Source organism: Fukomys damarensis, unplaced genomic scaffold (assembly GCF_012274545.1).
Source record: "Fukomys damarensis isolate Sample0158 unplaced genomic scaffold, DMR_v1.0_HiC HiC_scaffold_7, whole genome shotgun sequence".
In the NCBI taxonomy this organism is placed as follows: domain Eukaryota; kingdom Metazoa; phylum Chordata; class Mammalia; order Rodentia; family Bathyergidae; genus Fukomys; species Fukomys damarensis.
This window is the reverse complement of record NW_022900919.1, coordinates 23,021,717-23,037,680: the sequence shown is the minus strand read 5'-3', so window position 1 is coordinate 23,037,680 and position 15,964 is coordinate 23,021,717. Positions and strand designations below refer to the sequence as shown.

At 44.5% G+C, this 15,964-nt stretch overlaps 1 protein-coding gene across 1 annotated transcript; it reads right to left on the bottom strand.

Moving 5' to 3' along the window:
* Positions 1–2,758: 2,758 nt before the first annotated feature.
* On the bottom strand, positions 2,759–11,137 carry Mesd (mesoderm development LRP chaperone). Its single transcript, XM_010621190.3, has 3 exons — positions 10,853–11,137; positions 6,517–6,749; positions 2,759–5,445 (listed from the first exon to the last, which is right to left on the bottom strand). The coding sequence occupies exons 1-3, from the start codon at positions 11,051–11,053 to the stop codon at positions 5,187–5,189; spliced, it is 693 nt and encodes a 230-aa protein (XP_010619492.1). The 5' UTR covers positions 11,054–11,137; the 3' UTR covers positions 2,759–5,186.
* Positions 11,138–15,964: the final 4,827 nt, after the last annotated feature.

Below are 15,964 nucleotides of genomic sequence, written 5' to 3'. Positions count from 1 at the left end.
GCCTCATGCCTGTAAGGGAGGCTGAGGCAGGAGGATTGCTGTGAGTTTGAGACCAGCCTGGGCTACATAGAGAGTTCCAGGTCAGTCTCAACTACATAGTGAGACCCTGTTTCAAACAACAACAACAACAACAAAAACAAACAAAGTCAACACTCAAAAATCAACAGTATTTCTGTACACAAATACACAAACAGAGAGAAATTAGGGAAATGACACCTTTCATAATAGCATCCAAAAAAAATGAAATACCTAGGAATCAATCTAACAAAGGAAAAAAAAAGCCCTCTACAATGAAAACTACAGTACTCTGAAAAAGTAGAATAAAGAGGATAACAGAAAGTGGAAAGATATTCCTTGTTCTTGGGTAGGAAGAACCAATATAGTGAAAATGGCCATATTTCCACAACTGCTACTGATTTACAGCAATCCCAATCAAAATACCAACAGCATATCTCATAGAATTAGAGAAAACAATCCTAAAATTCATTTGGAACTAGAAGAGACCCGAATAGCAAAGGCAATTCTGGGCAACAAAGGAAAGGCAGGGGGCATCACAACCTGACTTGAAAATACAGTACGAAACTACCATGATTAAAAACAGCATGGTACTGGCAAAACAAACCAACCAACCAACCAGATCCAAGGATCAATGAAAAAGATAGAAACAACTTCACTCAGCCACCTTATCTTTGACAAAGGAACCAAACACCTTCACTGGAAGAACTGGCTTTCTACATACTAAAGATTAAAACCAGACCTGTATCTCTCACCAAGCACTAAACTAAAATTGAAATGGATCAATGATCTAAATAGTAAAATGGAAATACTAACTAAACCTGCTAGAAGACAGATTAGGTATAATTGGCATAAGAAAGGATTTTATGAACAAAACCTCAGTCACACAGGAAGTAGTACAAAGAATCACAACTGGGATCTCATCGTATTAAAAAAAACTTTTATACAGTAAAATAAACCACCAACAGAGGGAAACAGAGAAGCCAGTGTGGGAAAAAATTTCTGCCAGCTGTTCCTTAAAGACTAATATCTAGAATATATGAAGAACTCAAGTCAGGCTCCCCCCCATTTGAAGACCCAATCCCAAAATGGACATCTGAAATGAACAGACACTTCTCAGATGAAGTAGAGGTCCTTTTTTTGGTACTGGGTATCAAACTCAGGACCTTGCATTTGCCAGGCAGACACGGTGCATCTGAGCTATATCCCTGGCCCTAAGATGAAGTAGAAATGGCAAATAAATATATGAAAAAATGTTCAATATCATTACTCATTTGAGACATGTAAATAAAACAATGCTGAGATTTCATCTCACTCCAGAAAGAATGGCTATTATTAAGAAATCAACCAATTAACAAATGCTGGCAGGGCTATGGAGAAAAAGGAACCCTTCTCCACTTTTAGCGAGATTGTACACTAGCGTAACCACTGTGGAAATCAGTGTGGCAGTTGCTCAAAAAACTAAAACTAGAGGTTCCATTTGATCCAGCTATTCCCCTTCTTGGTTATCTTCCCAAAAGAATTTTGTAATCATACCACAATGACATATGCATACCCATGTTTATAACAATTCGGTTTGTAATAGCTAAATCTTGCAACAGTCCAAATGTCCAACCAATGATGAAAAAATGATAAAGATGTGGGTTTTTTTTTTCCACAACGGAGTACTACTCTGCTATAAAGGTTAAGCTTGAGACCTTTCTAGGTAAATGGATGGACCTTGACCATACTCTTTAAGTGAAAATAAATCAGATCCACGTTTAAATATCACATTGTTTCTCTGATGTAAGAAATCAAAATTGTAAATAAGAACTAAAATGTACAAGAGATACCGGGAATGGGAAGAAAATGTTCAAATGAGAAGGGAAACAAAGAAGGGGAGAGAGGGAAAGGAAGAGAAAAAAAACAAGGAAAAAATGAAAACACTTTTGTAAGTAAGGAGAGGAAGAAGGGTTGAATGGAGGGGAGGGGAGTGGGGAACAAAAGAACCAAGATGTATCCTGTACAGGTACAAATTCTCTAAGATGAATGTTACTACGTATATCTAAAATGTATCAATTAAAAAATTAGAAACAAAAAATAGGTATATTTTGAATGGAAAACAGAAAAAGCTGAATCTGAAATTACAACTGGCATATCACGTTTTACAATTTTAAAAAAAAACTTTCCCTAACAAAATTACTGTTTAAGAAAGAATTCCTAGAATGTGATAAAAAAAGTCTTTTCTCAGAGGAAAGACAAGCACAACCTCACAGATCTTTCAACTGAGCAAGGTCTTGAAGTACTAGGGAAAAAAACAAACCCGGATGACAGACTCCTGACACCGTGGCTACAGAATACTATGTGCCCCATCAGTGTGGAGCCAACACCGTGAAACAACTGGGTGACAGAAGTTCTAAATCAGTAAAGAAAAAGACTTAATGTCATTAAGGGAACCACCAGAAGTACTAAAAATACAGCACAACTCAAAAGCCAAAGGGATAACCAAGGGTGGTCACCCATGCCTGTAATCCAGTAATCCAGTTCACAAAACTGAGGGAGGAGGATCCCAAGTTGAAGGACAGCCTGGGCAACTTACTGAGAGCTGTCTCAAAATAAAAATGTCATAAAAGGACTTGGGGTGCAACTCAGTGCTCTCTGGATTCACTCCCCATCATCGCAAAAAGAAAAGCATAGTAGAGGACCTTAGGAGAAAGGAACGTGGAAAGATGTGTGCATCTAACAAAGCTGTCATGTTTCATAATTGATTACATCATCCAAATTTATTAGGTCACAAGATACCAAAAGCATGAAGACGAACTGATCAGAAACCTGAGTTTTCCTCTGCTCTTGAGTCTGCAGAGCGGTTCAGGTTCGGGAGACAGGGCATCTCTTCCCTGGGGTGTCAGAATGGTGAGGCAGAAAACACCGAACTCTCTCCAGCACAGCTGTGATGGGCTGGCAAAGGTGGACTCCACAAGGGCCAAAGGGCTGAGAAGATCTGGTTTTACCACACACTGAACTGGCAAGAATGGTGCCCAGGTCTGGCGAGGACAGGAGGTCGACTGCTGACAAGGCTACACTGACAAGACCACCTAGAAAAGCAGTTTGGCAATAAACACCAAAATGTTAGTTTTGTCTTAATAATTCCACTGCCAGGAATTTTCCTGTCAGATACATAAAAGTTGACTGAAGTAGTGTAACAAATGTTCACTACAATATACTAGCCTGAAAGCACGAACCCAAGCATCCCGCTGTGGGCTCAGACCTCATCATGCTGCTTCCCTGCACTGAACTACCGAGACCCTCCTGAGTGCCTCACACTATGAGGGCCCCTTCCCAGCAATTCTTCTGTACATGGCTGCCCCTTGAGCCCAGCCCTGTGTGCCCCAGCATTCTTGGAGGCTTCCAGCAGTCCCACTCACTGCTGCTTCTAGCCACTGGGTATTGCACAGACTACTTCCCTTGCCTTATTCCTCTATTCCTTCTGTTCCTGTGCCTCTATCGGGCCTCTCTGACCTCTCAAGTGGGATTCTGCCCCACTACTTCTTTTCCACTTCTGCAATGACCATCTGACCAAAGATCCACCACAGCATGGCTCTACCTGACTGTCCCAGCAGTGCATGGCAACCTGCAGACACTCAGACCCTGGAGGCAGGAAGCAGGCACAGAGATGTGTGTTGAATTGGGCACTGCTATACGGCAGTGGGGAGGCCCCATCCTTCCTGCTTAATTAAAACTAACCAGCAGTTAACTCCATGCTGGACTGTTATGGGTACAAAACCCAGCAAATTACTCTAAAAAATTGAGGGACAGGGCTTATTTCAGGTGAACACCAGGATGTGGCACTGCACCTGCTTCTCCTGCTACCTGTGACAGCTCCATCCTCAAACATCGAGCAAGGTGGCTGCAACTGCTCCAGCCTCTCATCCTCCCAGGATGCTCCGAGGGAACTCAAGCACAACCCCAGGATGAGCTGACAGGGCCTGCTGCCCAGGCCTGGGTCTCACAAACTGCAGCCTGCAGTGCACTGCACTCCCAGCTGAGATGGAGGGAGAAGCAGAGGTGTGGCTCACAGCAGCAAAAGGACACGGTTATCAGAGTCTAGGGAGGCAGATGATCAAGGCCAAAGCACACTGTGAGCTGGCAAATGTTTCTCTTTTTTTAAAACAAATTATAAAGTGGCTCCACTGGGACAAGGGACAGGTACTGGTGGCACTGTATGGACAGTTTCCACTTTTTAACCACCCTTTAACAGTAATATTTTCTAAGCACATACACGTACATGTGTAATTTTAAATGCCTTAAAACCATAATTGAGGTTTTTTTTTCCCAAAAGAATTTAAACTCCTAAAATGGAGGTCTGCATATAAATGTCCTCTTATTCGGAGTCAGCTCCAATATATGAACGGGAAAATTTTGACATGAATGGCAGCACATCAAGTTAGTACCATACAAAAACACAAGTTTAGGCACTTTATCAAAGGAAATGTCTAGAACACTGTAAATGAGGTTGTCATGTCTTCTGCTACACGTGCTTGGGGTTCTGCTGGTCCCACTCACATACTTTACAGCAGTCTCACTCCGTCCTCCATAAAGCCACATGACTGGACAGACAGCAAGAGTTCCCTCCAGCTGAGGACAGGAACTTCAGTTAGCGACCTCCTAAGTACCCACTGAGTGGCATTGCTTCCGCTCCTGTATTTCCTGCATAGATGGGTTCACACACCTGGCTTCCTGGTGACACAAACATCACAGCTCACTTTACTTTCACTGTGAGGAAAATGACAGTTGCAGCTCAATAGTTTCACTTGACGAAGTCGAGATGTTTAAAAGCTTGTTGGATCAAAACCTGCTATCTTTTTGGTTAACAGAAAATCAGAAGCAGACACAGCAAGCCACCAGAGCAGAGCAGCATGGCGAGGCAGCAGTCTTGGCATTCAATGACCCACCAGGTCTAATGGGAAAGTGAAACAGTCAGGTTCCTTGGTCCGTGACTCTGGAGTGAACATGAATCTGTTGGTGTCTGCTATTAATCAGGAAATCTCTGCCTCCATCCCTGAAGGCTTCACCAACAGTATGTGGCTGACTCTTTGAAGAAATAAGAACATCACCAGGTGTGTAGTATCCACCCTACCTGTGAGTCCAGCAAAGGGTTCCCCTGTCCCTCTGTTCCTCAGGGAGCAGCACTGTCACAGGTCTTCTCGCTGACTTCCAGCTCGGTTGTCTTCCTTTGAGGCTCGTGATTTTGAATTCCCTTCCTTCTTTTTTTTGCCCTTCTCTTGCTTTGTTTTGTTTTTCTCTTTGCTTCCCCCTCCTTTTCCAGGGTACACCTGTCCCTCCAGAGTGACATCAGCACACCTGTCCTGGCTGATCAAAAAGTCCTTGATCTCCCAGGCATAGCTCCCATCCCGAAGCATGAAAATGGCCCGATCTGATCCCACGATGAACCTGGACAGAGACGCAACCAGACAGTGAGCACAAACTAGTAAGGTGCTAATAGGTCAGGGTGTCTTGGTGCTACTTAAGCAGAAAAACGTTCACTGCAAATTTCACATGAATACAGAAGAAAAATATTCATTTTCCAAGGCCTAACTGCCATGGACATTTAAAGTTTGAAAATATCAGCTTGCTGAAATATTAGACACCCATTGGGATCAAAGCAGACAGACACTGCTCTGTGGTATAAGTAGACATTTCCACTTAGGGAGCATCAGGACAAGCTCCATCAGTGCTGCAGGGTGGCTGGGGGCTGGGTTCCACTTGTGTTTTATATTCTGAAGTGTCGCTTCCATTTCTAGCTGGTGTATATTCTGAAGCATTCGGTTATTTGCCAGAAAGATTCTGCTGCTAAAGGCTAAAAACCTCTGGCTCAGGACAGCTTGTGGTTAAGTCCTCAAGGCCCAAGAGGACACTGGGCAACTTGACAGAAGCCCCAACTGCCGAAGTTCCTGGCAAGCAGCCTGGCCCGTCGACACTGAGCAGGCCCAGGAGTGGGAGAACAGAATGAGGCCTGGGTGGACTGCTGGCACAGCCAACAGGCATGACCCTGCCACTTGCAGGGAACGCCACCCTGCCTCTACCCCTCCACACTGACCAGTCATCGCCAAGACAGGTTCATTCTAAGTATGTAAACTAACAAAAGCTTTCTGTTGGCCTAGAGCCTCTTGACTGTCCCAGTTCCTCAATTAAGATATGTGAAATCCTAAATCTCAGAACTGGTTGAGGGGAAAAGCAGATGCTTTCGAATAGAACTTCAGGACCAGATACGCTGTGTAAAAAGCCCTTGCATATCAAATTAGTCAGATGTTAGTGACACACTGCAAGATCCACTGAGCAGACATGTCCATAGCAACAACTGTCTCACATCTGTCCTCCAGTTAGGCTAGGCTACAAAGCTTTTCAGTCAGATGAATTACAACAAAAGCAATAAGGATAAGGAAAATCTGAAGCTCAAATGATAAATGAGATAAAGACACACAGTGCAACCTCAGAAAGTGCTCAGAGGCCATAGGCCTTTACCTCTGTACATCATAGTTGGCATTGAAGAGGCTGCCCTGCCACAGGCTCGTGATTTCCTCTGTTTCCTTCTCAGTTGGGCTCCCGGATACAGTAACAAACATCATGAGTGTCTTCCCTTTCTTTGTCATCTTCAGGATACTTTCTGGCTTGCCTGGATCTATCTTGGAGAAGTCAACAGGTGCCGGAGGTCTCTTGTGCTCTGGAAGATCTCCTTCTTCTATGTCATCATCTTTCTGGCAAGATGGGGAAAAGTATCAAACATTCATCAGAACCTCGCTTTTCAACCAGCACAGGTAAACACACCTGCACACAACAGAGCAGGTGTCCAGCCTAAAGCCCCAGAGTTTTTCTCCCAAATTATGAGCAAAACCTGTTTCTGGTAGTACCTACTGCCCATCATCAAGCACTCCTGAGAGTTCCATGTGAGGGTTCCCACAGCTTTTTACTCTCAAAGAATCTACCCAATGTGATTATAAAAATGGCCACATTCTGGTATGGTCATACAAGAACTACCCAGGAGTGAGGAACAAATTCTGATACATACAACAAATCTCAAAAATACTGAGTGACTGAAGCTGGACACTAAGGAAGATGCACAATACTATCCATGCAAAGTTCAAGAGAGCCATGATGCAGGAGGTCAGAAAGGAGAACAATGGGTGCAACTGGCAGGAGGCTGTGAGGGGGAACACGGGAACTTCCTAAGCTGATGGGATGGTCTGTATTTCATCAGGATATAGATTACACAGATGTATCCACTAATCAAAACTCACACCATACACCTAAAATCTGCATTTCACTGCGCACAAATACTTAACTGTAGTTAGTATATTTGTTTTTTGCAGTGCCATGTGTTAGCAATTCTCACACCACCTTCTGTCAATTTTAGGCCTGACCAAAGGTACAGACATCCTGGGGACAATAAGAGGTAGGATCCTCAGCTTTGGAAAAGAAGCCACAAACACGGAAGGATAAAGAATGTCCGTGGTTTAGGATAAACTAGAGGCACCAAAGAAATGCAGGGTTCCTAACGGACTGACAGGTAAACAGGTGAGTGCAAGGATAAAAATATTTCAAAGTGGGGTTCCTTGGAGAAAAGGTTAATTACAGCAAGGAAAACAGAAGAGGAGCCTAGAATATCTTCCTGTACCAGACAGCAATAAAGGGCTAAATGAATCATGGAATGTCAAAATGACAGACATCAACCTGAGGCAGTTCTCATGAGCAAATCAGGAAGAAGATGTATCTCATAGTAAGTAACAGTAATAACTTCTAACTTCCCCAATAAAGTAAGGTCCAGGGAGTCTATGCTGATGCAAACGAATGAACTGCTCACAGCAGAATGTCAACTAATAAAACAAAAATCAGACAGATTAAAAAAAAATATTTAAAAGAATGAGGCTCCAGCTAGGTATAGTGCTGCATGCCTGTAATCTCAGCACTCTAGGAGGCCAGAACAGGAGGAATGCAAGTTTGAGACCTATCTGGGCACCTTATCAAGACTGTCTCAAAATTTTAAAAAGGGACTAGAGATATAGGTTAGAGCAAAGGCCTTGGTTTCAAGTTCAATCCCCAGTACTACAAGGAAAAAGAAAAAAGAAAAAGAACCATGTTCCTTGAAAAGGCAAACTGCAATAAGAAGATATGAGGTCCTGACTGATCCATGCTACATGGATGAACTCTGAAAACATTACACTAAGAGGTAGAGTCAGACACAAAAGACTACACATTCCATGATTCCATCTGTAGGAAACGTCCAAAACAGACAAAAACTTTGTGATAGAAAGTAGATTAGTGGTTGCCTAGGGCTGGCTGGAGAAAATTCGGAAGGAGCAGATGAGGGTTTTTTCTTTTCCAAAAGATGCAATGTTCAAAAGTGAGTGGTGATGGTTGCATAACTGAAAAATCTAAAAACCACTTAGATGGCCGGTGAAGTGTGTATGTCATGTGAGTTATTTCTCCACAAAGCTGTTACCAAAAGTCAACCTAAAAAAAACAAAAGGCCTCTTTTTGCTCTCCATTCTTCTGCAATCACCCAGAGGGGTCAAGTCTGAAGACACCAACAATAACACAGTGGGTGGCTGATATTTTAAATAAAAGGTGAAAAGGAAAGAATTCTAATGCCAAAGATCCACACGGACATCAGACCTGGGACCCTCTCTCAGCTCTTCAAGCTAGCTCTGTGACAAGAGATAACATTTCTTACTCCTCTAGACCTGCTTCCTCAGCTACAAAAGAAAAAGAACCATCGGACCTGAGCCCAAGCAGTTGCACAGAGCCTCTCAACTTTGTCCTTAACTCTACATCTTCTCAAGCTGACCTGCTTCTTATTTGCCCTGAAACACAGGCCATACTGTCAGAGGGGCCCGGATTTAGCTCCCTGCTCCCGCTCCAGCTCTTAAACCGTATGGCCTTGGGCAAGGGAAAGGTAACTCTCTACACCCACATGAGGAAGATGAGGAGTGACAACAATGTCACCTCTCCAGGGCTTATTCTGAAGCTGTTTAACAGTACAACTATGAAGACAATGCAGTAGTTTGAGGAATCAGTAAGAAAACTGAGTCAAAGGAAAAACTGAAGAGCAGGAAAAAAAAAGCCATCTATTTTATTTGTTATAAAAATTATGCCTGCATATAGAAAGGTACTCAAAAATTTGTACATTATATTTTGAAATAAGATTACAGATGATTAAATATAAACATTCCTTTATTCTAATATATGGGTAAGATGACTTCATACTGATCAATGAGATGCACTCTTCTAATTTCTTGTCCTTTCCTTAGTTAATTCTTGCAGCTGAGGTGGACACTAGTAACATTTCCATTTTCCATATGAGAAAACTATAGCTCAGAGAGGTTCTTTACTAGTATGGATCCACAAATTTAAGTGGAATGAGCAACAGTCCAACTCCAGAACCTAGGCTTAATCTTTGCACTATTTTGCCTGGTTCCCACATTTCATCATCAGCTCACACAGCTGTTAAAAATCCCTTTCTTCCCGCATTTTTCTTAACCAGTCTTAAACGCCACTGCCCTCACATTTTCCCTGGCCTATCTAAAATGCCACTTCCTCCCTGAAGTCTTGAGTTTCCCACAAAGCTGCATTTTCATGGCGTTCAGCTATTTTTACTGTGCATTACAGTTATTTTTGTTATCTACCGCCCCTGATGGTTCCTTTGTTCATCTCTACAGCACCCTCTTCATCTAGCTCAGTCCAAGTACTTCCAGGGCAGAATTTCTCACTTTGGCAAAGTTCAAAACTGGTAGGGAGACTGTAAGGAAGGCAAGAACGGTAAAAAGCCCTCTTCAACAATGGTATGCCTACACTCAAAGGTACTGCAATCATTCCAGCAGCTACAGATAAACATGAAAACAAACACCTGCTTTCTTCTAGTCAAATCCATCAACTCATGCCTGAAGTCTGTCTCCTTCTTATAACACTCATTATCTCAGAGATAATCAGCTTTAGAAGGATTCTCAGAAGTCACGCAGTCATTCAGATAAGGAAACCAAGGCTGAGAAGGGAGACATGACCTGTCAAGGTTACACTAAGTAGAATTCAAATTTCTGGCTCCACTCAGCCAGCTGTGCGTTATCAGCTAGGACATACTACAGGGAAGGGAAAGAGGCAGTGATGTAGTTTTGATAAGCGAACTTTACCGTAAATAAGTCTATTCACACCCTGTAATCACACTCCGATGCATCCAAGTGACAAACCAGAAAACTTACTATCACCAGAACAAGTCATTGCCCCTCTAAACAAAAATTCTGAGTTTCATGACCAGCCTTTGCTATTCCCCGCCCAACAAAAGAAATCCACACTGAATGTCAAAATTCTCAGAATTCTCATATAGCAAAAGGAGAAGTCAGAAGTCCTACTGATTTCGAGGACCGAGTAACTATCAAAGCAAAAATAATTCTCTTGAAAGACAGTCACCCCCACAATCCATTCATCTATCCCCTCTCTCCGGAACAGAGGGTTGGAGGAAGAAAGGGCTCTTCAGCAATGGCGTGGAAAAGGGCTCCCTCCGCGTGTAGGGCTCACCGGTCACAGACACATACGCAGAGGCGACCGGAACGACGAAGGGAAAGCGGGACTGAAAAGCGTGGCCGATCCGTGACTGAGAGCCAGAAGAACGAGAGGAAAGAGGACAGGAGAATGAGATGCCCGGGAGCGGGGGAGAGGATGGCAGGGCTGGAATCAAGGGAAGCCCCGAAGGCTGGCGTTGCTCTAGTGTGTGAGGGATAACAGCTCTCTGCAAAGGGTTTCAGGGGTCAGGGGCCCCGAGGCAGAGGGTAAGGAGGTCAAAGAGCAGGGAGAGCTTGCGCGAGCGGACCTCCCACTGTTCCAGAAGACGCGCCATGTCCGCATCATTGTAGTCGCGAATGTCCTTCTTCTTCCGTGGAGGTGGTGTTGCCTCGCTGGGCGTCCCGGCCGGGTCCTCGGCTGCGCAAACCCCAGGGGACCGCAGCAGCAGCAAGATGTCAGAGGCATAAAGCAGGAGAAGGGCCACACGGACCCACCTGGAGACCGCCATCTTCACTTCGCTAAGCCGCACAGCGGAGGACGCCGGACTTGCGTAGGCTTCCGGCCCCGCCCCCGCTTCCGGCAAAATTGCAGGCCTTCGGAGTCCGTCCCAGGCCTCATGACCCCGCCCACCCAGTTCACAGGTCCGCCCCTTGCCGTGAGCCACCCCCGGTTTCCGGCTCCGCCCCAACCTGCTCACCTCAGCTTCCGGCCCCTCCTCCGACGCGCTCAGCGTGGGCCCCGCCCCCTCGTTCCTCGCTCTCCTATCGGTCCCCGCCCCGTTCACGTTCCTCCATTCCCCTTCCGGAAGCTCCTCCCCACCCGCTCTCCGGCACTCGCTCGCCAATCGGTGCCAGCCCCGTCCTCGTTCCTCCACCCCTCCTGAACCCCGCCCAGCCAGGGCTCGGCCCAGACCGGGCGTGCCTAGCGGGCTTGTCCCTGGGTCTTTCCCAGTCGCTCCTCCCGCGCCGGGTCGCCCTGGGGTGATCTTTGCGTTTTCCAGTGGAGGCTGGCTTTTCTCTAACTCACCAGCTGTATACGCAAGTCCCTGCTTGGCCTCGGGGGTTTTCGCCGGTGAAGTGAGCTGGCGTTGGACGTCGTTCTGGAAGCCGCTTAGGCTCTGACAAAGTCCTTTTGCGGTGCTGCTTTCCCGGCCTCCTGCAGCTTCTGAGAACAGCCAGTTAGGGTAGAAGTCAGCAGCGCGACTGCAGCTCGTCCCAGAACGTCACAAGCAGGTCGCTCGGTGTCCTGCGCGTGACAGATGCAGCAGTGCACCTAGCTGTCGGTACTGCTGTCATCCCCGAACTCAGACAGGCTCTTGATTTTAAAAACAGATTTCCATTTGTTTAAAAGAGCTTCAATCGGCCTTCTGATTTCAGCCCAATACTGGGGCTCTATCTAAGTCATTTTCAAGGCTGAATTGTGCTACTTTTTATCTCTAAAAAATGTTACCAGATTTGCGGGGGGTGAGGGAGGTTAAGGGAAAGGGGGAAAAATAAGAACTAAGATACATCATACAAAGGTGCAAGATCCCATTGATGAATGTAACTATTGTATATCTAAAATGTACCAATAAAAAAGTAATAAAAAAAATGTTACCAGAGATGCTGAACACTCAGTGATATTGTCAAACATTTAAACATTACTGTTAAAGTACGGGCCCCACAAATCTGCTGCACACTGACCACAGCTACCAGTTCATTGCACACATTTTTTCCGTACACTTGCGGGGAACATTGTATCTCTAAAAGCGGTTTTGTTGCATTTATTGCATTTATAAATGTTTGCGGCAGCTACCCTATGAATCTTTAAATGTACTGGGCACCTCCGGGGTTTCCAATAGGAAAAAATTTTATTCTTTATATGTGTACATAACATTCTTCCCTATTGTTGCACCAACGGTTTATCTCTATTCCCATGCATTCGCTATTTCTGTTAACAGCTAGAGAAGAGCAGCAATAAACCTTTCTTCATGTTTTGTATGGAGGTTATTAACAGGCTTCATGTAACAGAACACTGACTTTAAAGTTCAAAAAAATAATAGCGTCTTTGTTGTGACCAACATTTCATTCCCAGAAGCAGATGGAAACAGCATATAGGGCTGATGGTCACAAGTACCAGAATGGCTACTGGAGCTCCAGCCATCTACATGACATTCAACCAGAGGAAGAAGGAAGTCAAGCCAAGCAGAACATACTTTTCAATGGGGTCAAACCCCACCACCACCAGGGATCAAACTCAGGATCTTGAGGCAAACTTGGCACAACTGAGCTAAATCCCTGGTGGTGCTCAACTTCTTTAAAGCACCCTCCTTGAAGACTGCACAACACTCTGATTTCATTGGCTGGAACCCTGCTTTCCAAGAGAAACAGGAAAATAAGTCGGATAGCTGTATGCATTGTCAGCCCAATACAGTTGGCATTCTGTTACCAAGGGAAAAGGATAAAGGTTTCAGTTGCATAAGGGGTTGATGCAGTTTGCCTCCCACTGCAATGGTGATTGATGTTCTACATGTTCCTGCCTGCATATATGTAAACATTATGCTGTTTCCCTACTGACACTGAGCAGAAACAACTCATAAGGAAAAGAAGTTTCTTCTTTTTTTTCTGAAATCATAGGGGAAATGTCATGAGCTCCCTCCCCAGGGCACATTGCTCCACCCAGTGGCTTGGAGCTCTGTCCTGGTGCAGTCATGCTAAAAAACATGTGCAGCTGTGCGGATCATGTGCTGTTGGGAGAGGTCACCCTGGTAACTCATTTTGCCAGCTGCCAAGTTAAGGTGCAAAAGTATTGGAATTCTTGGCCCATAGGCTCTAGTTATAGAGAATAAAATCATTTTGTGTTTTACAGAAGCTGTTGGGATTGGGTAAAATGATCCAGGATTACTGACTTTCATCTAAGAAGGAAACTCTTTTGGCTTAGAATCCACTGATATGAAAACATCTGGATCCACTGCCTTCTCAACACTTTGAGATTTTAAGTACATTTCAGTGTTTTGGAACGTTATTTGTTTCAACTCTGGAGGAATTTGTTAACAAGTTATTTTAAACCAAGAACCAAGGGAGGCACCGATGCAAAGATGACTATAACAATTGTGGTCCTTGCTTTGAAGGTTTGAGAGTAGCAGAGAAAGTAAACAATATGCAGTAAATGTAATGCAGTTCACAGGAGGTCAGGGCCTGGAGGGATGATGTGATAATGATAATAATATCCATATTGTAAGAGGAAATCCTGGTTTGGGAATTGCATAATTCACCGAAGCCATATAGCCAATGCAGTAGTTGCAGGACAAATATCTGTAACCAGGTGTAGGGGATAATGAGGTCTTCTTTGGTGTTTTTCCCTCACCAAGGCATATCTGGGCTAAGCAGTAAGGTACTCTGCACAGTGACACAGGGAGCCCCATAGAAATGGACTGAAAAGTCTGGAGCCTGGGGTGTGCAGATAGGCCAGAGAGAGAACCAGGTCCAAGTCAGTGCAGTCCAGTGCTGGAGAGTAGGAAGAGGCTTGAGGGAAACTGTATGGCCACATCTGAAAAGAAGCATGGGTTTAATTCTGTCCCTACGTCTAAGTGGTGCACAGACTATGAAGGGGAAAACTGCTTCTCAGATCTAATTAGTATCCTAATCTGGGCCATCCTGGCTTGTGTCCTCCACAACAGGGTGAAGGAAGAGTTTCTAATACTCTGAAATCAGGCAGGAGTGACATTCAACATGCAGAAAACCTAGGACAGCACAATTATCAATTCTTAAGAGTTGTAAGGCTCTGGTGCCTTTGATGGCTGAATGGTGAGAAGTCACAGCAGATGACTTGGGGGGTAGATTGAGGGTGGGGGAGGAGCCCCAGCTGGGATCACAACCATCCACAGGCTGGGCCTACACTGCTGTTTCATGACTGTCCATACCCTTCTGACTATGGCTAAGTAAAAATTGTGGGCATCTAGATTCTAGTTCAATAAAAAGAGACTTTCAGAGAAGTTCAATGAATGAATTCTATAAGCACTTATCAATGACCATGCAATGCTTTAATGTAAGCTCCAACAGATCGAGTTCCTGTCTTCCTGTTTTTTTGAGACAAGGTCTCACTCTGTAGTTCAGACTAGCCCCAAACTCAGAATCATCCTGCACAGTCTCCCAAGCACTGGGTTTAGAGGCATGCATCACCACACCTGGCTCAAGAGATAACAAGTTGTGGGGACAGAATTACACCATCGGTTACAAACTCAGGATGCCAGCAGTGACACTGAAGTTGTGTGCACAGCACCAGGTGACATGTAGGGATAGAAATGCACAGGAGACAGGGGCTCCAAGGGGAAGTAGCAATACATCCTTGTACTCTGGTTACTGCCCAGGTGGTATACTAGGAGAGATCTAAACGTGGTCAGGCATGATTTGGGTTCAGAGTCTAGGGTTTCTGAGTCATAGCACTCATTTTTTTTTCTCCAAGGCTCTGGAAACTATATCGAGAGATCACTGGCCACTAGAGGAAGGGGACACAGAATTTATTAATCTATGCATGCAATTTTCACTTCCACATAAGGTGTGCTAGTAAACAACAGAACACCCCAGATCTCCCAAGTCTTGGGATTTGAGTTCTCAGGTGTTTCTGATGAGGATAACTAGTTTGACACATAAACCTTCCTCTTATCCCATCTCCAACTGGCCAAGGAGGCAGCAGCTGGCCGTGGAAGTGGGGAGGTGAGGTCCAGCCTTGTGCATGCTCTTACTGGATTAGAACAAAATATGCCAGGAAGCAGACCACACCAGTTCAGGACAGTGACTGTCCCCATGGTGACTGATCCCTAGTGAACCAAGGACTCTCAGCCATACTTGTGTGGCTAACACAGGAGAAAGGAGGGGTAGCATTATATTTTTCAGATACTGAAGAGATACTGAAAGGAGGCTAATAAAGGGTGATGTTTGCATATGTGCAAGAAATTCTGAAAAAAGAAAAGAACAGAAAAAAAAATTCTGGAGATGAAAATGGCCCATGGAAAGGACAAACACAACAGACTGGTCTCAAGGAGAGGTGCAGTGAGGAAGACACTGACCACCAGGTGGTGCTGTACACCCAGTACAGCCTGGTTGTTGGTCCATAACATTTGGGTACAGCATGAAAGCTGAGTCAAAACACAGAGCACATATAATGTAATATTCAGGAAGAAAATCTTTCTAAAATTAATTTTATTGGCACATTTAAGGTATACAATATAATGGCATTCATCATTGGAAAGTTGCACCTTTACGTAATCCATCTTGGTTCTTATATTTTCCCCAATCCCCTGCCCTTCCTCAATCCCTCCACCTCTCCCTATCTACAAAGATTTTGTTTCCATCTTTTCCTTTTCTCATATTAATTCCATTCCCTCAGGAAGGAAATCTTGACACTGCAATATGGTTGAACCTTGAAAGCATTAGGCTAA